Source organism: Manis pentadactyla, chromosome 7 (genome assembly GCF_030020395.1).
Source record: "Manis pentadactyla isolate mManPen7 chromosome 7, mManPen7.hap1, whole genome shotgun sequence".
In the NCBI taxonomy this organism is placed as follows: domain Eukaryota; kingdom Metazoa; phylum Chordata; class Mammalia; order Pholidota; family Manidae; genus Manis; species Manis pentadactyla.
In genome coordinates this window covers 55,751,428-55,777,080 of record NC_080025.1, presented here as the reverse complement: position 1 = coordinate 55,777,080, position 25,653 = coordinate 55,751,428, and the positions used below count along the sequence as shown (strand labels likewise).

The following is a 25,653-nucleotide window of genomic DNA, read 5'->3' as shown; positions in this document are numbered from 1 at the left end:
ATACACAGACTAAAAGTGGAGGGATGGAAAAAGATATTTCATGCAACTAAACAGGTGAGTTATAGATATATCTGTTTAGAAAATGCAGCATAGAAGAGGACTACAGTTGGAGGGAGGCTTAGCATTTGCCTTTGAGATGTTTTTGTTTAGTGAGGGAGATAATACCTGTATGTGAATAAAATTATGATACTCGAGTAGATAGTGAGAAGCATCTTTAGAGAGGATCAGATAAGGTGCCAAGAGAATCCAGAAAAGGGATTGACAGCATCAAGGAATGTTTCTGCAACAGATAGTGTTTTAACTGGACCTTGAAGCCATGCTTGATGGCATATCAAATGGGTACATTCAGAATCTGCTTTCAAAGAAATACTTGTCTCTGTTTCAGTGTAGTGAGTTACACATCCAACAAAATATGCCACTTATAGAAAAGGGATGTACACAATATATGTATTTGAAAGCTGCATATGTTTAGTACACATAGCAATTTATTAATAAGTGTACATGTGAATAACACAGAACCTTAGGGGACTGCACACTTCATTGTAGGTGTTTAGTAGCATCCCTGGCTTCTAGCTACTAGGTCTCAATAGCATCCCTAAAAGGTGTGACAACCAAAAATGTCTCTAGACATTGTCAGATGTCCCCTGGAAAGCAAAATAGTCTTAGTTAAGAACCACTGGCATATGTAAACAAAATCTCCTCTGCAGGTAGGTAAGAATTCTAAAGTACATGGTCTTGATTTTTTTTTTCTTCCTTTTTCAGTTTCTTATTCAATGGTTCTTAACCTTATTCAGGTCAAGTAAATTTCTGAAGCTCTGTTGAAAGCTGTTGACTCATTCATTCCTCAGAAAAATGCACATGCTCACACTGTGTTGAATATAATCGCAGGAAATTTATACTAGGGTTTACACTTTTTTTTTAAACACTTATTCCTGAGAGCAGTTGTTTCCAGGACTTACAGAATGGTCATGGTCTGTATTTTCCAGCTGGGTGGGCAACTGGAGGCTGGTGTCCAGAAAGAAGGTCCATATTTTGGAGACTCTTTTGCATTTACCCCAGAACAACAATGATCAGGCTAAAATCTTCCCATTTACCAAACTCTCCCTGCCCTTATCTTCACCAGCATTAGTCAGTTTTAGCAAGATTCATCCCAGCAGAAGATAAAATCCTGATGAGGTAGGAGAGATCTGGCTTCCCCTCACTCTCTTCTCGTCACGATTCTTGTCTAGTCCAGTTTATGATCTCCTTGATTGTCTGGGTGGATGGCAAGAAAGATAGAAAGACCCAGAGTCAGTCAGGTAAGAAAGGGGACCACCTGGACAGTTTATTTTGATTGTGAAATATAACACACACACACACACGGGATGGGTGCAGAGAATACATCTAAAATTCATGCATATATTATGAACTCTATAACCACCACGCCACTCAGTTACTTCTAAATTAACACTTTCTAGAAATCCATTGCCTTATTAAATACAAAACTGGCCACTGCTCCTTTCCCCCTCCCCACCTAGCATGAGAGTTTTATGCCAGACTGTGGAACTTCCTGATACACACAGTTTGGGAGTCAAGGTCAGCTCTCACGGCAATCCGCAGACCTCTTCCTCCAGCCTGGCTGCTCTCCTGTATCAAGTTCCCCAGGGTCCTTGTCCCGCCCCTGACCTCGCAGCCCTAGTTAGTAATTGGGCTGGGTGGCCCCTGCGTGACAGCCGGTAAGATTCTAGGCCTTCCCGGTTAGGGAAAGGGAACGATGCGGGAGGGATTCTTTCCCGGCAGAATAGGTGGGGAAAAACCGCTGCCAGTGTGTCCTTCTCGTCTACTAAGGTGTCTCTGTTGCTCCATAAATAAATCGTCTCACAGCCTTCTGCGAGCGTTATAAAGGACGCGGAACTGCTGTCCCGAGGGCTTTCCGGGAGGGGCTTGAGCGGAGACAGGTGAGAGCGCCGCGGAGGAGGCCGCGTACGCACCCGGCCCGGCTTACCCCCCGGGGCGGCCTCGCTGGCTGGGGATGGGACCAGTGTGGGGCGTGGAGCGGGCGGGCAGGGGGCAGTGCAGCCTTCTTTCTGAGAATCTGAGAGCGAGAAGGAAACTTAGGTAAACAGGCCCAGGGACAAGGTCTGCTCCACTTGCTTAAACTTCTGGCCCCAGGAGGGCTGCGACTGGCTGCTGGAATGTGCCTGCAGTGCACGCAGCCTCGGCGCCGGCGGAGCGTGGCCTGAGGGTCCCACGCCCGGGTTTGGGCGGTTTCAGGACGCGGACAGCGCCCTGGCTGCCAGCCGGAGGCACTGGGTGGAGCTCCGGAAGCCCCCAGCTGGGGCTCCCTCCCTTCAGGTCCCGAGCGCCGGGCAGCAGGTGCAGGCGCCCGGACCACCCGTCCTCAGCTGCCCCTCTGCAGGCTGGCGGTGCACGCCGCGTGCAGTGCAGCGTCTGCGGGATCTGCGGCAACAGGTGGTGCCGCGAGGCTCCTCCCGGACGGTCGCCTCCTCCTGTGGCTTCGTCTTCATCTCCCCGTCCCCCTCGCTGCATAGCCTCCCTCCTGGTCGTCCTCCGCCTCGCAGGTCATGGCAGCGCCGGGCAGCAGGTTGGAGCCGCCGCCGCTCCCCGAGTACAGCTGCAGCTACGTGGTGTCGCGGCCGGTGTACAGTGAGCTCGCCTTCCAGCAGCAGTATGAGCGTTGCCTGCAGGAGCGCAAGACGCTGCGGGAGAGCCTGGCCGGGGGCTGCAGGTAGCTGCGTGGCAGGCGGGCCGGACGCGGGGAACCGGGCGGGCGGGCGCCCCGAGGCCAAGCCGGGGAAGCCGCGCTGCTCCGCCGCGCGGGTCGCCGCGGCTGTTCGCAAATGAGGCGCCCTGGCTCTCTGTCCTCAGCGCTGTCCCGCCCGGGCGGAGGGTGGCTTGGTCGTCTGGGCCTGAACTGACGCTAGCTCGAAGCGCAACCCGGGGAGAGCGTGCTCCGGGAGCCCCGTCTCTCTTCTGCCCCTCTTGGAGACACCTGGAGCGCGCCGTGGGGGACAGTGGGTCCCTACGGCCTTTTTGTGCAGGTCAAGTGAGGAAAGTGGGGAAGGAAGGGGCTCAATTGAAAGGAAGTGATGGGTACCCATCACCTGACCAGGAGTCCCTGAATGCCCGAGCCCGTCCAGGCAGGATGCCACGCAGCCACACAGAATGGAAGCCAGAATAGGGGAGAGCGCGGGGCTCCGAGGTCTTCACAGGCCGCGCAGGTAGAAACCTCCTCTGTCTCCAAACCCGAACTGGAGCCGGTAATTAGACATCACAACAAAATGAACTGGAGAACCGCCAGCTGCTGCCAGGTTTTCTTACTTTTAAAACACCTTTTGTCATAGAACATTTCAAATATGTACAAAAGTAGACATGGTAAAGGTATAATGAACCCCCTCTCCCTGTTGTTACCATCATCCAGCTTCAACATGATCAACTCAAAGTTGATCTTTCATTTCACACCACCCACTTGTTCCCGCCCACCACTGTTTTCTTGAAGTAAATCCTATATAATGTTTCTTTTTGTCAGTATATAGCTCAGTATATATCTCTAGGGGCTCTTTTTAAAAATGTAGCCAAAACTCACACTTAAAAATATTATAATTCCTTAATATCAAACATTGAGTCAACGTTAAAATTTCCAGTTGTCTCATAAATGTAATTTAGAAATTTTGACTTGAGTCAAATAATATCCACCTGCTGTTAATATGGTTTTTTCTTTTATCTATGTAGGCTGTTGAATTAAAAAAAAACACATAATAGCAAGGTACACCATGGTATGCATTCATCATGTTAAGATTTTTGTACAAAGTGACTCCAAGCTTATATTGCCAAAATATACAGAATGTGTTTATTTTTCTTTAAAGAAAAAGTGAAGAAGTAGAAGAAGGCGCCTGGGTTAGAAGTTTGAAAATTAATCTCCATTTAGAGACTCCACATTGATCAATCTGTGGCTGGACCAGAAAATGGGTCCTTGTGTAGGGATATTTTCTCAGAGGATTAAAAAGGTGGGAGAGGGGAGGGAACACTTAATCCTGTGTTTTCTAACACAGTGCATTTAAAAGGCTAGATAGAGTTCTTGGCAAAAGCGTGGTAAGCACATCAGTGTTAGTATTTTCCATGAAATTCTCATTCTGTCTCTAATTGTTGCAAGCATCAGCAGCCTTCAGTTCAAAACTTGGTGATTTACCATCGGTTGTGGCAGATTGGAACAGAAAACCCCTTTTCTTGCCTTTTGACAGTTGTTCAAGAAAGAAAGTATTTGGTGTGCTGAAGACTCTCCTGCCCATCTTTGACTGGCTCCCCAAATACCGAGTCAAGGAGTGGCTGCTTAGTGACATCATTTCGGGAGTTAGTACAGGGCTGGTGGGTACGCTGCAAGGTAAGACGGTGGTGGGTGGGCTCCCAAGTGATTGACAGTCACAGTCTCCAGCAGTGGTTCACAACGGCCCCCTGGCTCTCCTGGGTCTATGCCAAATGCTTGCTCACCCTTCAAGGCCTTCACCTTCCCTCTGGAACCCCTTACTGGAGAGATTGGCCTCTTTAATCCTTCTTCAGAGTACTCTTCCTGGGAACCCCTGCTGCTTCTATAGCTGCATGGCTCCAACTGGAGTCCTAGCACCTAAGCAGGGTGCTTTCCAACTTTTGTTGTCCACAACTCACAAAAAGAACTATTTGTTACATCATGTTTTGTACACACCTAGCTTAGGTTTTGTAAAATAATATTTCCCCCATGACAAGAGATGTACTCTGCTGTTTTCTACTCTGTCCTATTCTAGACTGCTTATATTTTTAAAAAGGAGGATTGCAGCCAGATAAATTATTTTACATCTCATACATGGGTCTGGACCTGTATTTTGAAAGTGGCTTTTAAGAGAAAGGGATGGGAATATTTTGGCCTGGACTACACATTAGTGTTTTTTCTGTTCCCCTCTCCCACCTTTTTATCCATCTCCTTATTTTAATCTTTGGTAAAATGTCCCAACAAAGGTGCTCATTAATTTTTCCTTAACTGGCTTTATTCCATATTTCAAACAGCACCTAGAAATGTTGCATAGTTGGTAAACGGCAGTATGGGTAATCTCCTCTGTCTCTTGCCCCAACCATCTTGCTTCTGCCTCCCTCCCAACTCTACAAAGCCCCTGGAGCTTGAAAACAGAGATTCATTTATTTATTGTAATTTTATGGAGTATCTAGTATGTGCCAGGTACTGGGTATGCTGACATAAATAAGATGCACTACCTGCTTTCAAGGAGCTTCTAGCCCAGTGGGAGGGAAATTAACAATTCAGTGTAAGGGCTGAGGCAGGGGTAACATTGCCTGGGAAGGGAGTGCACACAGGGGCATTAAACCCAGCCTTAGAGGTTTGGGAATGGCTTCCTGGAGGGCGAGTTGTCAGAGCTAATTTCCCTGAAGGTTAAGTCTGAGTTTGCCAAGTTATGGGAAGCAGGGTGGGGCAGGAATATATGTAGAAAGATAGCTTGAAAATGGACTATTTCAGAAGTTAGTAATAATTGTTGAGCAATATCATGAGCCAAAATTTGCCTGTAGAGCTCTCAAAATTACTCAGATCTGGCCAGGTAGCTGACCACAGAGGAAGATGTTCTGTGGCCCCAGTGCAGAATCTCAGCCTGATCAACCATGTTTTCAATCACAGAGGTGGATGTGAGAGTCAGATGGGACTGTGCAATTTATAAGTTAAATAATGCCAAATGCCCGGGTGCACAGTGGACTCTTAATAGCTGTGATGTAGCAAAGTGTGTGACTCCTAGGGGACAAATTCATGTTTGTTTAGCTAGTGCCTAGAACAGAGACCAAAACAAACTAGCTGGTCCCATCAGCACTTAGTGAAGAGGACTGAATTGCATTCCTGATAATGAATCATCTTCATATGTGAAAAAGGGTATTTCAAGCTCTGTGTGTCCCAAGTTTTCATAGATAAGTAGCTTATAAAAATTAATTTTAATTTTAGATTTGTTTATTGACTATCAGACAATATGCTGGGAGTGTTGGCCAGGTATCTTATTTCATTCTCACAACACTATTATTAACTCCTTTTTTCTAGGTGAGAAATCACTAAACCTTATCCAAGGTCATGGAGCTGGTAGGTAGTAGAGCTGAGATTTTACCTGAGAATCTAATTCTAAGATCTTAATTTATACACAGTGCAGTTCCTACTTCATGAGCAATATGTGTTCCAGAAACATTATCTCTGTAAATTATCTTTGTAAGATGAGTCTCAGGGAGGTAAACCTGGTTCATTCATGCATTCATTCATCATTCATTATCATTCATTCTCTTAATATTTCTAGACAACTCTATATGCCAGGTGTTAAGCCACAGAAATTCAGTAGTTTATTGACAGGCACAGGTAGTGACCTCATGGAGCTCATTTCAAGTGGTTGACAGAGGAATTAAAGAGATAGATAAATATAAAAATAGTTACAGATTGTGCTATTCATCGTGGTAGATAAATATGCTTTAATAGGGATTAATTTGAGTAGGGAGTATTTATTTTAGATAGAACGGTCAAGAAAGGTGAAAGTTACTAAAGAAGAGAAATCTAAGTAGACACCAGAGGATGAGGAGGAGACCTCATGTAATGAGCAGAAAGGAAAGTGTACCAAAGGTGCAAAGGCCCTGAGGCCAAAAAGAGTTCAGTATTTTCGAAGGCAGAAGAGGAGGAATTCTGGTGGGGGTGGAGTGCAGAGAGGGGAGGGTGGGTGAGCAGAATGAGATAAGGGTAGGCAGGGCTGGGATTAGGGTGAGGCAAGTGAGGCACTCATTCCCAGGGGCCTCCTCAAATAATACTGTGCCCTGTGCACCTCACTTTCCTCACCCTTGTTCCAGCCCTGAGGGCAGGTGTGTCAGCTTGAACCAGTGAAGTAAGAGATGGAGAGAACTGCACAGATCTGAAATATGCTTTGGAGCAAGACTCACTGTCATCTACTATCTGTCTGCCTGATGGATTAAGAGTATAGATGAAAATCGTAGATGGCTCCAAGATCGTTGACTTGGTCAACTGGAGAGATGATTATGTCCTTTATTAAAATGGCAAAAACTGGCTGAGGAGCAGGTTTGGGATGGAAAATTAAGAGTTTCCTTTGGGACATGCTAAGATGGAGATGCGTGTGAGACCTCTCGGCAGAGATGCCAAATATGGAGTCAGGCAGATGAAGGGCGCCCAAGAGGCCTGGGCTAGACCTAAAAGTCAGGAAAGCATCTCTCTAGAGGTGGTATTTAAAAGAGTGGGAATGCCTGAGCCTACCCAGGGAGAAAGGGCAAATGGGAGGAGAGGCTGGGGGACTTGGAGTCAGGAAGACCGGGTGGGCGCGCTGGGAGGGGCCACAAAGGAGGCCAGGAGGATGGGCGCAGGGGCTTAGAGAAAAAGAAAACAATTGGAGGATGTGGAATCGGAAGACAAAAGAGAAGGTGTTTTTAAAAAAAGATAGAGGGACTGAGATGTTGAATACTCTTGAGGGGAAAGCGTGATGGGGAAACACAGATAATGTTCTTCAGAAGGTTTGCTGTGAAGCAGAGGAGAGACCCGGCTGTACTTGGAGGAGGAGGAGGGATGAAGGGAAGGGAGGGGAGGGGGGATTTATTTTTCCTTAAAACAGGAAATACTAGGACATACCTGGGAGCTGGTGAGAATGACCAAGTAGAAAGACCTGCAGCCCCAGAGGTAGAGGATAAACAACTTAAAGTGCAAGAAGGGACAAGTGTGGATGGACTCAAGGATGAGTGGGGAACGGTTGCTCCTTAAAGGAGGGAAATCTCCTCTGTTGTCAAAGGGAGAAGACCAGACAGATTGGTCCACATGCAGAGAGATTTGAAATTTTGGTGGAAGGCAAACTGGGGGCAACTCTTGTGGATCCTATGTTTTGAATGAAGTCTCAGATGCATCTCTGAAGGGGTCTGTGTGAGAGGGGTGGGCAGTTGAAAGAAAGTAGGGGAGGTTTGAGTAGCTCTATGGAAAAAGCACGTTTCCTGAGGAAATGTAGCTGATGGCCAGGCGGTCCTGGGGTTCGTGTGGGGCACGTGATCATGAATTTGGCGTGAAACTGTTGTCCCAGTGCAGATATCTCTAGTCCAACTTTAGCGGCTCGAATGCGCGTTGTGGAAAAGGTAGATGTTCGGGTTCTGCCAGATTGGGGTTTTGCCTGAGAGAGGGGCAAGAGGGTGAAGCAAGGGAATTTGGAGTATTTTCAGAATTCCATGGACAAGGAAGCAAGTGAAGATGGTGACAGGGGGCACTCCACGGCGAGGGAGAAACTGGACCAATTAATGGATCAGGAACTTCATGAGGAAAAAATGTCGCAGTAAGGATTCTGGAGGAGGTGAGCTGAAAGGCTAGAAGGCTGTAGTTGGAGAGAGGAAGGCTCGGATTGAGATCTCACATGTGTTGGTGACAGTCTCTAGTGATGACAAGGTCCGGGACGTAACCACTGGCTGGGCGGCTGAAGGCTGGGGATGAGGATTCATCAGAGAGGTCAGGCTCAAATTACAGAGAAGGCAGTTTTTACAAAGGATAAGGGAATCTTTTTGACTTCTGTTTAAAAAAAAAAAAATTCTCCCCCAGACAACAAAAGACCAATGCATCTTTTTTAGTGCCATCGTTATTCCTAGCTAAGGGGGAGTTTGCTCTCCACTTTCAACTTTTGTCTTCTACATGCTTCCAAATGTTTGCCAGCACCCTCTCAATCAATATATGCCACCACCCTACACAGAAAGGGAACCAAGCCAGAGACTTCCTAGCTTAAACGGAAGGCTTACATTCTTCAACAGTTGTATACTTGTAGTATTGTTGAGCCCAGTTCCTTTATAACAAGGATCATGACAGTATGTTTGAGTAGCAGTTGTCCCTAAGTGGGACACTTTTTGAGTACTGAAAAGTTCCCATTTTCCAGGGAACTGCAGAGCCCTGTTAGGGAAGTGGAAGTTTGAGAAGGATGTGAAAAAACTACATGAGGTTGTTTTCATTCCCTGCTCCTCCTTTTTTTGTTGCTTTTAATTGGAATATAGTTGACATACAATATTACATTGGTTTCAGATGTACAGCATAGTGACTCAGTAATTATACACATTAGTAGATGCTTGCCACAGGTAAGTGTAGGTACCATGCCAAGATATTACAATATTATTGGTTTTACTCTCTATGTTGTACTTCCATTTCCTACGACTAATTTATTTTATAATTAGAAGTTTGTATCTCTTTATCCCATTCACCTACTTCACCACCACCCCATGGTAACCAATAGTCTGTTGTCAATTTTTATAAGTCTATTTTTTGGTTTGTTTGTTTGTTTTAGATTCCACAAATAAGTAAAATCCTATGGTATTTTCTTTCTGTTCCTCCTTTTCTTGTCTTCCTTTTGTGGAGTCATCTTTCTATGCCATGTTCTTAGAACATTTTTGCAAATCCTTCTTGTAATTTATATATTAAAACAATAGCATCAGTAATGCTGATTTCTCTAGAATGCAAACTCTGCAAGGGTGGAGATTTTGTTTTGTCCACCATATTTCCCGAAACCTAGACTGGAACCTGGTACATGGTAGGTACATAATCAATCATGGAAGAATGAATGCTCATTGGAATGAACTAGAGAATGTATCCTCCTCTACAAACTAAAAATCTCCTTTGACCCTACCACCTAGATACCCATGAATATCCAAGTAAATATGCTACTAGATACATAAATGCATATCTACATAAAAGTATAAAGAAATGTCTGAGGATGATAAGCACTAAGTTTGGGATAGTGTTTGCCTTCTGAGAAGGGGAGGAAGGAAAGAGGATGTCATTGAAGGAGAGTATATAGAGTTTCAACCATACAGGCAATAAGGTAATTCTTGCTGGACAGTGGCTACATGGGTGTTTATTAAATTATAGCATATATGGAATTACTTCATATTATATTGAAAATCTTTCTGGATTTTTTTTAGGCATACAAGACACATGTTTACTTTCACAAATGTGGGAGCAATCATACTTATCGCAATTTTTAATCCTGTTTTCCTCACTTTTTCATTGTACTTCATAGATTTCCATGTTAGTGTGTTTCTATATTCTAATTCATGTATCATAGAATTACATAGAATTATAGTGTATGCAGTGTAATTTAGTGAACCACTTCCATCTTTGGAGACGTTCATTCAGTAAATAATTTAGGGCACCTGTGAGCCAGGATATTTAGGTCATTGCCTTTTTTTTTTAACTTTTACCAATGTCCCAAGGATCAAAGGGCTTGATTTTTCTCTCACTGTGATGAGTGAAGTGAAATGTGGGGAGGTAATGTGGAGTAAGACGTGCTAGCTCCCTAAGAAGTATTTAACCAAAGAAGAAAATGCATCATCATTATCTCCCAACCCCTGTGCTCCCAGAAAGGTGAGACTTTTCCTTACAGGGTGGCATGCATGGGCCCAGAAGCTTCCTGGGATAGCTGAGGAGAGGAGTCCATCCCCTAGCAGAGAGCCTAGTGGAGTTGTCTTGCTGCTGCTATGTACAGTTGTCATGTTTTTTACTTTGTTTGGATCAAACTTAGGTTCCTCCACAAGCAAGGGGCAAGGGCAGGTGGCAATGCCTGGGTCCCTCAGAGCACAGAGACACGAAATTCAGAAGAAACCATCCATGTGCAAACCTGCATGGAGCCTTTGGACTGAACCGATAAAGTTTTTTTATCAATAACTGACTTGGCTTCTTTTTTCCCTTCATCAGATCAGTGGGTGATTTAATTACTGAAAGTTGAGTCGATCCATTTGACAGGAGATGCAGGTCAAGCGAGCTTTATCCCAGCTGATTTGGATCATGTTCTGCATCCTAGCACAGCCACAGTCTGTATGCAGAATAAAGAGACCCCTCTGGACAAGCTGCAAATTGGGGATATCTATGAAAAAGCCTTTCTTTGTACAGTAGAAATACACCGTAACTTCATTTGTGAATTTAATCATTCTGATGTACTTCCAGGTATGGCATATGCTCTGCTAGCGGCGGTTCCTGTTGGATATGGTCTCTACTCTGCTTTTTTCCCTATTCTGACATACTTTATCTTTGGAACATCAAGACACATCTCAGTTGGTAATTATAAGCATATACTGCCAATTGTATTTATTCACGTTCAACGTGTTTTGGCTGTGTTTTATGTATTTGTTATGTGCCTTTATTGTTGTTTTCCAGGGAAATAGAACTTCAGTGCTTTGTCTGCTTTTCCTATTCAGTGATGCAGTGGTTCTTCTTAGGTTTCAAGAAATATTATGCCTTTAGTCAGCCTTATACTTAACTCTCTTTTTATGAAGAGGAGAAAATGGGAAGATTGTTAAAATTGTAGTCTACCTTCAAATTCTAACATGCTTTGCTTTTTAAAAAATGTATTATGTTTGACTCCATATCTAGAAAGTCTTCTCTTCTGAAAGAAAAGAGGGACACAGGAAAAAAAATCTTAAATAGGTCTTTAAACCTGCTGTTTTCCTAGATTAATTTAGCATTTACTAAATTATGTTCATCAAGTACATATTCATTATTTCATTAAAAAGTGTACTTATCTTAAGTGACTAATATTGGAACACTGGCAAAATCATGCCAAAACAATTTAGAAACTAAGCTTGGCTTTCCATCTTGGTATGGCTCAAAATAGGTTTATTTCCTGCTGTTCCTGAAATTTAAATTCTCTTTTGCTGGGATGTTCTAGTAAATGAATGTTTAATGCTATTTCGTGACTTTGACATTTATGTGTGAGATAATTTTGCGCCTACTTCCATCTGCTGGCTAGACAGTCTACCTGGACAGTTCTCTTCAAACATAGATAACCATTTACTATACCCTCCACTTGTATCCTTCCCTTCGTTCTATTTCTTCCAGTATGTGGCATATTGCCTTGTCTGTGAAAATAGATCAGGAAAAGGTTCTTGACTGAAAGAACTCCCTCACCTGGAGAATCAATTAGCATCACTTGTTTGACAAGGTGAGGAACATAGAAGCTGATTTTCCTCTTTGATAGTCTGCACATTTAGACAGTCCAGGTCACTGGATTTTGGTCCTGAGTCCTCCGAACCGTCAAAGCCTTTCATGGTCAAAGGATAGGATCATCATTTTCATGGAGATAAATATAAGTAGTGAATAGGGTAGTGGCTAGAAAACATAGACTCTTATAGAGTGGCATTTGATATGAAAAAAATTCTTTGTTTTGGAAAGAGAAAAAGAGAAATTCAACACTCCTTTTGCTGTTTCTTTCCCTTAATTTAGACCATGTGATATTTACTGATCAAGATACTTAGCTCTTATGGAGATCAAGACATTGAATTCTCTAGGAAATGAGCTTATATGGAATAATAAGACAAAACAAGTAAGAACGCAGCCTGTATGCCACCTCCTGTCTCCTCCACCAGGAAACCTTTCCTGGCAACTACCCACCGCTGCCTGCCCCCCACCCCATCCCATCCACACAAACACAGGCTAGACACCCTTCCTGTGTCCTTACAAAGCATCCTGAATGCCTCATTATAATTATCTACCTACATGTCTCTCTCCCTCACTTCTGGGTCAAGAATCCTTTGAAATACTTGCTTTTTAGCTTCTTTCATGAACAAACAGTGTTTTCCCAATCGTAGCTAATTATTTCACATTTCTTTCTAAGCCTATGTAGACATGTTGAGCCTAAACATTTGCTATTAATAATTATTAATTGATGAAGTCTTTTTTCCCCAGGACCTTTCCCAGTGGTCAGTTTAATGGTGGGATCTGTTGTTCTGAGCCTGGCCCCCGATGAACACTTCCTCATATCCAGCAGTAACGGAACTGCATTAAATGCTACCATGATTGACTTCACGGCCAGAGATGCAGCAAGAGTATTGATCGCGAGCACCCTCACTTTTTTGGTTGGAATCATACAGGTAATGGTATGTTAAGTAAAATACAGATTGGCATGATTTTTATTTGAAATAACTAACTGCAAAGCATATGGACTTAAAGATTCATTGAAAAGTGAAACAAAGCCATTTACTGGACACCCCAAAGTATTTTCCAAATTACATTGTTTTAGGTCAGATGCTAAACTCGTCAGTGAGACCCTACTTATTAAGGCTCACTTAGTCTCAAAATCAGAGACAAAAAAAAAAAAAAAAAAAGCAGAAGAACTGGTGTGATTCAAATGAGGATGAGGGAAGGGAAGTGCGCAGAGCTCACAAAGGAGAGAAAAGTGTTCCAGTGAGCGGAGCTGCGGGACCTGCAAGTCACAGAAATAAGCTACATGGTTTTTGCTTTTCTTATTACGTATCTAGAAATACTTCAAGGTTCATATTATGCCTGGTTTTTGAATTTGAGAATGGTGGAGGGGAGAGAGAAGACATTAAGAAATTCAGATTTCTTTCCTCCAAGTATTTTTGTGTCATTGGCAGGCTACCAGAGTTTTAATTGGTGTTAAGTTAAATTTGTTAATAGTTCAGGAGAGTTGGTGCTTCTCCCAGGCAAACATTTGATTTTCCCGTCCTTCTCCTTCTTCTAGTTGGTATTTGGAGCCTTGCAGGCTGGATTCATAGTGAGGTACTTGGCAGATCCTCTGGTTGGCGGATTCACGACAGCTGCTGCCTTCCAAGTGTTGGTCTCGCAGCTAAAGATCATCCTCAACGTTTCAACCAAAAACTATAATGGCATTCTCTCCATTATCTATGTAAGTGTTGCTTCTTACTCCGGGGATGGCTCACTGAGAAAACTGAGTTCTTTTCCTCTTCAGCCTGAGTCTGGAGAGTGCATGTGCCTCTGTGCCACACTTCAGGAGCCACTGAAAACAATCTTGGAGAGAAGCAGTAGAATCAGGAGTAACACTGAAGAGAGCAGAGTTTGCAAATCGTTGTCTCAAGAGGTCAAAATGGTTTCAGCAGAGTCACTGTGCTTAAAAATATTAATGAAAACAAAGTGGTTTAGAGAAGCCTGCTGGAGAATGCCACGGAGTTGAGTTCTTGCCTCTACTTGGCCTCTGACAGGCTGAGTGACTGACACACATCATGCAGGGTGGTGGCTGGAAGCCCAAGCTTGGAGCTGGGTGACCTGGGTTCATATCCTGACTCTCCTACTTATTAGTCATATGAGCAAATCACTAAGCCTTAGTTCTCTGCTCTGCAAAATGGAATTGGCAATAACATCCACCAATGAAGTTGAATGAAGCTATGTGAAAATCACTTGGCCCAGAGGTGGGCACATAACAAGTGCTCAGAAAAAGTTATTTTCAAATCATGATCTCACATCTCAAGCTTCCTTTCTTTTTTATTTGTAAAATGAAATGATCAGAGATATATCTCTAAAGGCTTTCTAACTCTGAGAGTCCATAAAATGCATAATGTAAATGTCTCAGCAATTATAGATAAAAAGGAAGATTAGATTCAAAGATGATTCAACATGCAAAAGAGATGCAAAAGAAAGATGTAGATCACACTAATTAGATTGGAAGAAGTTCTTGGATCTAAATGTATGTTCTATATAAAGCATGTTTTGATGCTTGAAAAATGGTAATAATAGTAATATGATGTCACCCTATCTTGGGGGAGTGATACTATGCAAAAATAATGTGCCACTATTAAGAATTGAGTTGAGGTCTTTTAATCACCCATGTATTAGATTCTAAAACAGTGTAAGGTCATGCATACATGTCTAAAAATCAGTGAGGTGGTCAGGAATTTGCTCACCTTCGCATAATCCTACATTACTCTATCCATTCAATAAATATTACTGAGTGCCTGTTACAGGCCAGGGACTAGGCTAAGCCATGGGAGTAGGTGGAGGAGGCACTGTAACACTGTGATTAAGATCATGGACTTTGCACTAAAGTAGACTTGAGTTGGAAGCTTGGTCCTACCACCTTCCACCCATGTGATCTGGGGCATGTTATACTTAACTTCTCTAAGCCTCAGTGTCCTCCATCATAAAATGGGGGTAACAATAGCAGCTGCCTCTTAGAATTGCCAGGATTAAAAAGAAAATCGTGTGAAGCACTTAGCACAATGTCTGGCTCATTGTAAGAACTCAGTTTATTATTATTTTCATTATCATGATGAATAGACTGCACGGGGCTGACTATTCACTTCCCAAAGACCCAGCACATTAGAAGACATGAGCACATGCTGTTGTTTGATTTAGCCTTGTTTTTGTCACTGTTGCTTTTTTCTTCCTGCCAAGTCCTTGGTGTGCTTTGAAACCCCCTCACTGTCCTTAGTGACAGGCTCACTCGCTGTCACAGTCCCGGACACATCTTGCTTTCATACTTTCCCTGTTAACTGCTCAGTCATGTGTTCTTCCAGTGTCGTTCATTCAATCCATCTCTTCAGTAAGTTTTTGTTAATGACCTACCATATGCCAGGCACTTTTTACTCCCTATACAAACCCACCAACCCATGACTCCACCAAGATGTGCCTTCCTGAGGGGACTCACCTCTGTGTGTGAACATTGCTGGGCCTGCATCCACACAGATCACAGGAGGCCTAGGCCAGCGGTTAACCTGGGTCCCTGGACACTGGCGGACCTCTGCAGAGGACCAAAGTATTTCTTCTGATCTCCTAGGACTATGTTTAAGATGGAGCTTGCTGCAAATGATCCCACTTTCAACAGGGACAAAAGTAACCAGGAAACACCAGAACGAAGTAAAAAATAGTTGTTAAGCCAGCACAATGATTACGTGACTCATGTCCTGTTCAACATTAGTCTTGAGGACCCAGGTTAGAATGTGTCCTAGAATTTGCAAAAAGTTGCCCTCAGGCCAGCCCAGTTGGATGGAGATACTTCAGTCATCCCTGTGCGATGGTGAATGTAAGCTTGCTTTTCTGAAAGGAAAGAATCAGCAGGTGTGGAAATGATTGCATAGAGATTGAATGAGCCACTCAGTATCTGAACAGAGAATTTTGTTCATGGCATTCCCTGTGCAGCCATTCATGAAAGAATCCTTCAACAAATGCAGAGCAGCAATGGATTCCTCCAGGAAAGACTGTAAGATTGTTGTAAGATGCTTTCTCTGGAATGTAGTTAACTTAAAATCCCTTTTGTTAGAAGGCCGTGCTTTGGATTGCCCTCCTTCCCACCCAAAGAAAGAAATAATGAATACAAAGAATTGGAGGAGGAAATATTGGAAAAGAAAGGAGAAGAAAAACCTTACTGTACAAATGCCAGAGATGCTGGGTATAGGATGCAGATGGGAAAATGACAGGGTGTTGGCAGAATTCAGAATTGGTAATGTTCTTCGTGCTACCATGTAGCTACTCAATTATGTAAGTAAATCACACAGTCTATTTAAGAGTGATTGTGTTTTCCTACCACTCACTTTGAATAGTTTGTCTCAAAGGAGGCCTTTCTACTTGTTCACTAAATTGACGGGACTTCCTCATTTCCTCCCCTAATGAGGAGGAAGACCACATTGAAAAGTTCTGCCCAGATGGTGAGTTTTGAAAGCCATCACAAAGCTTCAAAGTAATGATCAGATTCATTACTTTAAATCAATTTCAGAATGTAAAAATTAAGCCATTAACAATGAAAGTAACACTTAAAGGGTTGATCTATATATGTGTAACTTCAGGTAGGAGGACATGCCTGATAGCAAGGGGTGATTATGAAGAGTTTGTTATATTCTAAGAGATAAGATGAATTAAAAGAAATTTGGCAACAGAAGTTAACCAATGAATTTCCTCATACACAGTATGAGGTACAATTTTTCCTTATGGCTTCATACTCCTGACTAATACGAGGCAAGAAGAAATTATATTAATGAAGTAGTCCTAATATTCTCCTAGCATGGTAGGAAATATGGTATCCATTACTGTAAGGCTCGGTATCATAATTTGAATGAGTCAGAATAGTAGGCTGAAATATGGAGTCATGTATGTGTCCATATTTTAAACATATTTTAGTAAGGATTTTAATACTAAGCTAAATTAGAATTACTTTTCAGTACTTTCTTAGCATTTCTGTATCTTTGAGGACAATCTGTCTACTTCAGTTTGTATAAGTGAGTTTTATTTCCACATAAAATATATAAACCTTCTATTGTAAAACTTTTCATAACATCTTGAATGATTGTTTAATATATAGGCAACTAGTATATTCATGTGCCTTATTTCATTCAGTTGTGTAATATCAATTAATTCTGTTTTTTGCAACACATTTTACATTTTAAAAACACCAGATGTGTTTTTTTATTTAAAGGTCTATGTGAGTCTCATAATTAAGTGGAAATCCTATAGTGATTACTTTTGTAAGGTGAAAATGTTTTTGAGATTGGGATAGTTACTTCGTTTATCTTGAAGCTTGAATTTTTCCATCTTGAGTTGAAAGTAAGGCTTTATTGCACAGACAATTAATTGAAATACTATATCTAGCTCATGAATTAATGAGAGTCATCATCAGAAAATTGATGATGCAAAGGGCCAGACAGCAATACTTTGAAGACCTTGAGATATATAGGGCTCTTTGCTCCGATGGTCGATGCGCTAAGCCGTTGAGTTATTGTGCTTGTGTAATTGTGGTAGTTTCTCCATTTTCTCCTTTTCACCCTGCTATCACTGCTTCATCTTTTGCTATCATTGTATCTGCCTCAAGAAATTTTCATTGACTCTGGAAAGCAAGCAAAGTATATTTGTTGGGTTTAAAGCCAGAACAAAAATACCCTCTGAAGGTAAGTCCAAGATGCTTCCTACAAGTCAAATGTTTGAGCCATAGTTCAAGCGCTTAAAGGAATGTATTTTGCTTGCACAATAATTCCCTTACTCTTGAGTATTTTCCAGAGAGTTGAGATTGCTGACAAAATAACTCCTAGATTACTTAATGTACATAATTGTTACCAGATTTTCATTATAATTACTTTAGCTATACTTCATTTAGAAAAATAAGTAAGATATGTGTTATAAGCTATAAGATGTTCCATTCCTGTATCTTCATAAATAGGCACACCTCATTTTATCATACTTTGCAGTATTACAGTTTATGGGTACTGTGTCTTTTACAAATTGAAGATTTATGGCAACCATGTGTTCAGCAAATCTGCTATCACCATTTTTTGCTCATTTTATGTCTCTGTGTCACATTTTGGTAATTCTCATGATACTTCAAATGTTTTCATTATTATTATTATATTACGGTAATCTGTGGTCAGTGACCTTTGTGTAATTATGATCATTGTTTTGGGGGCATCAGGAACCATGCCCACATAAGACAGTAAACTTAATTGGTAGATATTGGTGTGCTCCACCACCTGGCTCTTCCCCCATTTCTCTCCTTCTCCTTGGCTTCCCTATTCTCTGAGACACAACAATATTGAAGTTAGGCCAATTAATAACCCTACAATGACCTCTGAGTGTCTCATGTCTCTCACTTTAAATCAAAAGAAATGACTAAGAAATTATTAAGCTTAGTAAGAAAGGCACGTAGAAAGCTGAGATAGGCCAAAAGCTAGGCTTCTTGTGGCAAACAATTAGTCATGTCATGAATGCAAAGGAAAAATTTCTTGAAGGAAATTAAAAGTGCTACTCCAGTGAACCCACAAAGGATAAGAAAGTGAGAGAGTCTTATTGATGATAAGGAGGAAGTTTGAGTGGTCTGGATAGAAGATCAAACCAGCCACAACATTCCCTGAAGCCAAAGCCCAATTCAGAACAAGTCCATCAGTATCTTCAACTCTAGGAAGGCTGAGAGAGGTGAGGAAGCTGCAGAAGGAAAAGTTTGAAGGTAGCAGTTGGTTCGTGAGGTTTCAGGAATGAAGCATCTCCATTAACAGAAAAGGGCAGGCAGAGCAGCAAGTGCTGATGCAGAAGCTGCAGCAAGTTATCCAGAAGATCTGGCTCACTGATGAAGGTGGCTACACTAGACAGCAGATTTTCGGTGTAGGCAGAACAGCCTTCTATTGGAAGAAGATTCCATTTAGGACTTTCATAGCTAGAGAGGAGAAGTTAATGACTGGCTTCAAAACTTCAAAGGACAAGCTGACTCTCTTGTTTAGGGGCTAATGTAGCTGGTGACTTAGTTGAAGCCAATGCTCATTTAGCATTCCAAAAATCCTGGGACACGCTAATCTCCTCTGCCTGTGCTCTATAAATGGAACAACAAAGCCTGAATGACAGCACATCTGTTTACAATATCGTGTACTGAATATATTAAGCCCACTGTGAGACCTACTGCTCAGAAAAAAAGATTCCTTTCAAATATGACTGCTCATCAGAAATGCACCTGGCCCCCCAAGAGCTCTGATGGAGAGGTACAATGACATGAATGTATTTTCTTGTCTGCTAACACAGTATCCATTCTGCTGCAGCCCGACAGATCAAGGAACCATTTCAACTTCAAGAAATTAATTTCATAAGGCTAGAGATTATTTAAGAAATAGATTTTGTACGGCTATAGCTGCCATAGACAGTGTTTCCTTTGATGGGTCTGGGCAAAGGAAATTGAAAACCTTCTGGAAAGGATTCACCATTCTAGATGCATGAAGAACATTTGTGATTCATGGAAAGAGGTCAAAATATCAACATGAACAGGAGTTTGGAAGAAGTTGATTCCACCCTACATGGTTGATTTTGAGGGGTTCAAGAGTTCAGTGGAGGAAGTAACTGCAGATGTGATGGGAACAGCAAAGAGAATTAGCGTTAGAAGTGGAGCCTTAAGAAGTGGCTGAATTGCTGCATCTCGTGATAAAACAGATGAAAAGATGAGCAAAGCAAGTGGTTTCTTGAGGTGGAATCTACTCCTGGTGAGGATGCTGTGAAGATTGTTGAGATGACAACAAAGGATTTAGAATATGCCATAAACTTAGTTGATAAAGCAGCAAAAGGCTTTGAGAGGACTGACTCCAATTTTGAACTAAGTTCTGCTGTGGGGAAAACGCTGTCAAATAGCACTGCATGCTGCAGAGGTCACTCGTGAAAGGAAGAGTCAATCTATGTGGCAAACTTCATTTTTTTATTGTCTTATCTTAAGAAATTGCCCAGTCTTCGGCAACCTCCCTCCTGATCAGTCAGCCATTTATTTACATGTAGGCAAGACCATCCACCAGCAAAAAGAGTATGCCTCACTGAAAGCTCACATGATGTTTAGCTTTTTTTTCTTTTTTAAAGATCAAGATACGAACTTATTTCTCTCACATACAGGAGATTAAAGAGTTTCACGACCATCAGAATTTGTATCCTTATAGGTTACTGCTTTGCAATTCTTTTTTTTTTTTTTTGCATGAAAGGAAATTTATTCTTATTGAGGTACATACAATAAAATGCATAAATCTTAGCATAGAGATGGATTTGTTTTGGCCTGTGTATACATGTGATTAGCTTTTCTTAGCAATGAAGTATTTTTAAAATGAAGGTATATAATTGTTTTTCTTGGACATAATGCTATTGCACATTTAATAGACTATGTATAGTGTAAACATAACTACCATATGAACTGGAACACCAAAAAGTTCACTGGACTTGCTTTATTGCAATATTCAATCTATTGTGGTGGTCTGAAATTGCAGTATCTCTGAGGTATGCCTGTAAAAATATATCTATAAAGGACTCATTCAAAGAAAAATAACCTTCTCTGGGGAATCAGTTGTCTCAAAGAATTGAAGAATACCTTAAGTCATGCTTTCTGCCAGACTGAAGTTGCTATAACAAAGATATTAGTGTTCTTCCCTGGGATTCTCCCTTGCTAATCTCCCTTGATTCCCAGAAACCTATTTACAAAACAAAAGTGGATTTTTCTTGATCTGGCTTGTCTACACACCTGAAAGGAGTTACTTTTATATGAGTCACTTTTTATTATTATTATTTAAGTTACTTTTTATTAAGTCTTCTTAGTTCAGGTTTGTACTAAGTACCAAATTAATTTCCAGAAATTTGTGCTTGACCCATATCTCAATTTGGTAGCTTTTCTTTGCCAAAAAGAATGGATCAGGCCACATGTATCTACATATAAGGTATTTTAGGTATTTTTATTATAACCTGTCATTCAGGTTTAGGGAAGAGCTTTATCTAAAATACTGGCTAACTGGGACCTGTTGGTTTATCAGCTTATTAGTCTCAATAATAAAATATCAATATGGTGAAAATGAGGTCATTGTAAAACCACTTTAAGATGCAAGTAAACTTTCAAAGCTTTTCTGCAAGTAAAAGATAGTATATAATTATTTCTTTTAAGAGATCTCATTGTTATTGTAAAAAATACAGTTAAGCAAAAATAAGAAAGTTGTTTTACCACTCCAAGTGAACCACCATTAATAACTTGGCATATATATTGCAAAACTGTATGTCTTTAATGGTCTCTGTATTAGTCAATACATTTTTATGGCTTCATATGAAAGTCAGATGACTTCACATTATATTAGCCCTTCGATAATGAAAATGATTTTTCACATGGGACGTGTACAAAATCATTTTCTTTTTACAGACTCTGATTGAGATTTTTCAAAATGCTGGTAACACCAATCTTGCTGATTTAACTGCTGGATTACTCACCATTATCATCTGTATGGCAGTTAAGGAATTAAATGACCGATTTAAACACAAAATCCCAGTTCCTATTCCTATAGAAGTAATTGTGGTAAGTAGAATGTGTAAATAGAAAATTCAACATTAATTAATTTGACAAGAAAGGAATTGTTAAAACAAATGGAGAGGTTTTTTCTCCTTTCTTCTTAAATCTCTTTTGTTTTATTTCAGACAATAATTGCTACTGCCATTTCATATGGGACCAACCTGGAAAAAAATTACAATGCCGGCATTGTTAAGTCCATCCCAAGGGGGTGAGTGTGGCATTCCTCTTAGGCAATACTAATGTACTGTCAGTACTTCCTATTAAAATGAAACCTTTTATTACTAAAAGCTTCATTTTGTTGGTGCTCCTTCAATAGTCTTATTTGTATGTGATCTTGAAGAAACACCCATTCATACAAACTATCAGATAAGTAATATGTGTATAGATAAAGTTCAAGCCATTTGTTTAAAAGCAGCCCCCATATGCTTTCTCTCTTTTCTTAATTTTCATAAAATGTGGCAGAATGTGTAAAGTTAACACCAGACTCCTGATTTAAAGTCATATATGTAATTATAATATAATATAAATAAAATGATGGTCAGTAACATTTATTGTACCTAGAACAATCTGTTTAAGGAATAAGGGACCCCTGGCCTAATTTCGTCACCATTCGGTTTAATCAGTCTTTGGTGATTATTGTATCATTTGTTCCTATAAGTAAAATACATTGTCTTCAAGGGAGGTTTTACATATGTTGGTGAATTGGTGAATTAGAAGAGCAAGGAACTAAGGCCGTTTGTCCATCTCTGTCCATGTCTAGATCTGTGTCCCCAGGGGTAGAGGTGGGGGGCTCCTATAAAACTAGGGTAATGACAGCTGTGGAGATCTCAACTCAGGTTTGTTGTGAGATGCCATTGAGATCTCTCATAAAATGCAGAGTGGACCAAGGGCCCTATATTATAATTTTATCATATGGCATTAAAAAAGTGGTCCAGATGTTTATTAGACGTGTGATATTAACTCGTAGCATTTACAACTAGACTTGCTGTTAGATAACCAGTAAGTACTAGTCTCTCCTCTTTATATTAGCTGAGGGACCTTGTACTAGTCTTTAATTTCCACGCTCTTACTAGAAACTTCTCAGGCTAGCCAAATCCTAGCGCTATTCTACAGGGAGCTGCTGCCTTTCCATTTGATCAACCGTAAGATTTCTGATTTCTTCTAATATCTGTTCATCTGAAAAATTACAAGCAGCTCCATGGGGATTAACGTATATTATCCACTCTAGTGTATCTAGAGTCACATGAAATCCTTGTTAACACAGATTCCTGTTTCCCACCCCAAACCTACTGAATCAGGCTTTTCAGACAAGGGTCCTGCCAATGTATATTTTTCAAAAGCACTTCAAGTGATTCTTATGATCAGATAAAGTTAGGAAATTCTACATTACAGGATCAACAGTTTGATAGTGATTTCTGATGCTGGAGGGAATTGGTTGATAAAAGATGCAGTGTGGCTACTTGTTCTGGCATTTTCACTCTAGCAAGTGGATTGTTTGAGTAGTGACAAACAAACAACTATCCCGTAAAATATATATTTCATAGGTCCATTCTGTAAAGCTTCCTTAGATGGGCCCGTTGGAGGTGGTCCTGTCCATCAATCTATGTTCCATTAATAGATTTGGGGAACTCATTTCTGCTGCCCTCCATTCTCCTTTCTGGCCCTCTCCAGAGCTTTCCTTGCTCTCCTCTGAGAATGGATCTCTAGCCACTTGTTCTTGGGTTTAGGTGAGTTGAATCCTCTGACAGACCACGTGGTGTGAGTTGGCAGCTAACCTAAGCTGCCCGCCCCGAGGACTACATGCTCCTCATCGGGGGCCATGAGCCCATTTGTCTTGTTCAGCCCTGTCTTCGCAGCACAGTACCTAGCTCATAGTAGGCAACAGTTGTTGAAGGGGTAAAATACCCAAGGCTATGCCATTGTAAACAAGCCACAAGATTGACCTTTATTGTCTGACCTCACATGGTAGCACAGAAGCAAGTGGAATGACATTAAACAAACCTGGAAAAGGAAGGGTGGAGTGGAGAGACTGAAGAAAAGGAAAATAGAATGCGTATGATGAAAAGAAGAGGAATAAAGAGAAAGACTGTGCTAGCCCGTCTTGGGCTCCCCTCCTGCTCCAATCCTCCAATAAGGCAATAAAACCAAGGCTGCTGGTGGCAGCTTCCTTTTCTTCCTTTCAGGGTCAATGCCATGTGTTAGGATAGCTCAGTCCCAACAGCACTGTCCCATTGGAGAGCCAAAAACCTAGACTCTGCTTCTCTCTCCCTGGACAAACATATAACTGTTCCATGTCCAGTCAGTATCTGAGTATCCCACTAGGATTCACCCAAAGCAAAGGCCTCATTCAAATTCACTAAGGCTTTTCCTTAACCAGCTGCTGCTAAGAGGGCTGGTCACAACATGCCCGTCTTCTCATGTGACTGGTCTTTATCCTGCAGCTCTTAATGTGTCCAGCTCCTTACTCATTAGAACCTAGTCTTCTCTTTGACCTCTTCTGTCCTGTTTTTTTCTTTTTTTTAAACCCATACCAACAGGATAGACTGCTTTTCCTCTACACTTTAGTCCCTATTCTTTCTTCTCTGCCTCATCTCTGCACATACAGTGACGGGCCCCCTCCTCACCAGTGGTCCTCATCATCATCATGTTTGTCACCACTGTTTCAAAGTGACGCGCTTTGTACTTGAACTTGAAAGTGCAGCACAGGGGAATTCTCCAGGCTGCCTTCTGAGGGCCACTTTAACCGCTGTAGCTGGAGTGGCGGCACATGTGCTGAATGTCAGGGCCAGCCTGAAGTAAAAGTATGCAGTTGGTGTCACGTTCATCGGGCTGACTCCCCCTGTGGGTCCCTTGGCCTTTCAGGGATCCCCACTCCCCATCCTCATCTTTTCAGAAAGTGTGCGTCACACTCTGGCTCCCCTTTGTGCGTTCTTTCACGGCCAGGCCAGATGGGGAAGGGTTGGCTGCAGCCAAATGGGGCCACTGAGGAGCACACAATTTGCCGAGAGTTGTGTCCACTGAGGGAGGGCAGGAGCGAGGGGAAAGGCTTGCTCAGACACCATCGGGTGATGTCAAGCCAGGGCCCCAAGTTGAGTGGCTTGGGGCAAAAAATTGGCACCATTAAGATTCAGCAACACAATACAGATGGATGGCAGACTCATGGCCATCATTTACTGAGTGCCTACTGTGTGTAGGTACTAGTTGCTTACACATCTAATACTTCATTTAAACCTTCCAATAACCCTTGAGAAGAGTATAGAGTCCCTATCTGAGAGCTGAAAAAACTGGAACTTGGAAGGAATAAATAATATGCCCAAGTCAGAAAGTTACTTACAGAGTGATGGAGCCAGTCTTCAGGTCCTTTGACTTCAAGTCTTCGTACTTTCCACTTTGTAATGCTGGGAGATCAAGGATTTGTTAGAAGGATCTGGATTTGGAGAAGTAGGCAGCCAGCCAGGCAGTGGGCATTAGATTGCTATCAAAACTAACCTCTTTGTGGGACTGGAAAATAGCCATTATCCTGACAGACCCCATTACCTGAAGTGGGGTTGATTGGGTCTCAGGAACAAGTCAGAAGCCTGGTGTTGAGAAGTGAGGTCCAAGGTCACATCCAGACTAGTGGAGCTGTGATGCTGAGTCACTCAAGTTCAGTTCCCACTGTCCCCCTGCCTGCAGGTAAGATCCATTCCTGAGCTTACATGTGGGTTAGGATGGGATGTGGGAGAAATGGAGTCTGAAAATTGACCTCACCTGTGGGGAGAAAAAGGCTGAAAGGGCAGAGAACCAGCAGAGCTGGACCTAGGAAATCACCGAACATTTATCATTCATACCTGGACCTACTAAATGACCCCAGACAAATCACTTCACTTTTATAGGCTTCAGTACACTTCTCAACAAAATAAGAGAGGTGTATTCAACAATTTATAGGATATTAGGTTAGGATATTAATTTGGATAATACTAAGATATTATCTAACTCTAAATGTCTACAGTTTTTTTGTAAGAATCTTATTTCTACTTTACCACTTCCCCCTAATTATAGGGAACAAAATATAATTTCCTATTAAAGGAACATCAGGTGTAAGTAAGGTAAGTGGGAGAGATTGGTTTGGTTT

The 25,653-nt window shown here is 41.7% G+C and overlaps 1 protein-coding gene across 2 annotated transcripts in view; it reads left to right on the top strand.

Annotated features, from left to right (window-relative positions):
* The first annotated feature begins 1,790 nt into the window (after positions 1–1,790).
* SLC26A4 (solute carrier family 26 member 4) overlaps positions 1,791–25,653 on the top strand; it is a 45,484-nt gene continuing 21,621 nt past the window's right edge. The window contains exons 1-8 of one of the 2 annotated variants that reach the window (XM_036918972.2): positions 1,791–1,937; positions 2,562–2,728; positions 4,242–4,381; positions 10,967–11,077; positions 12,704–12,888; positions 13,500–13,664; positions 21,393–21,545; positions 21,665–21,747. In XM_036918972.2, the coding sequence (XP_036774867.2) occupies positions 2,565–2,728; positions 4,242–4,381; positions 10,967–11,077; positions 12,704–12,888; positions 13,500–13,664; positions 21,393–21,545; positions 21,665–21,747 (1,001 nt within the window). In that variant the 5' untranslated portion in view covers positions 1,791–1,937; positions 2,562–2,564. The remainder of the gene's footprint in view (positions 1,938–2,561; positions 2,729–4,241; positions 4,382–10,966; positions 11,078–12,703; positions 12,889–13,499; positions 13,665–21,392; positions 21,546–21,664; positions 21,748–25,653) is intronic. The other variant, XM_036918973.2, reaches the window with a different exon arrangement.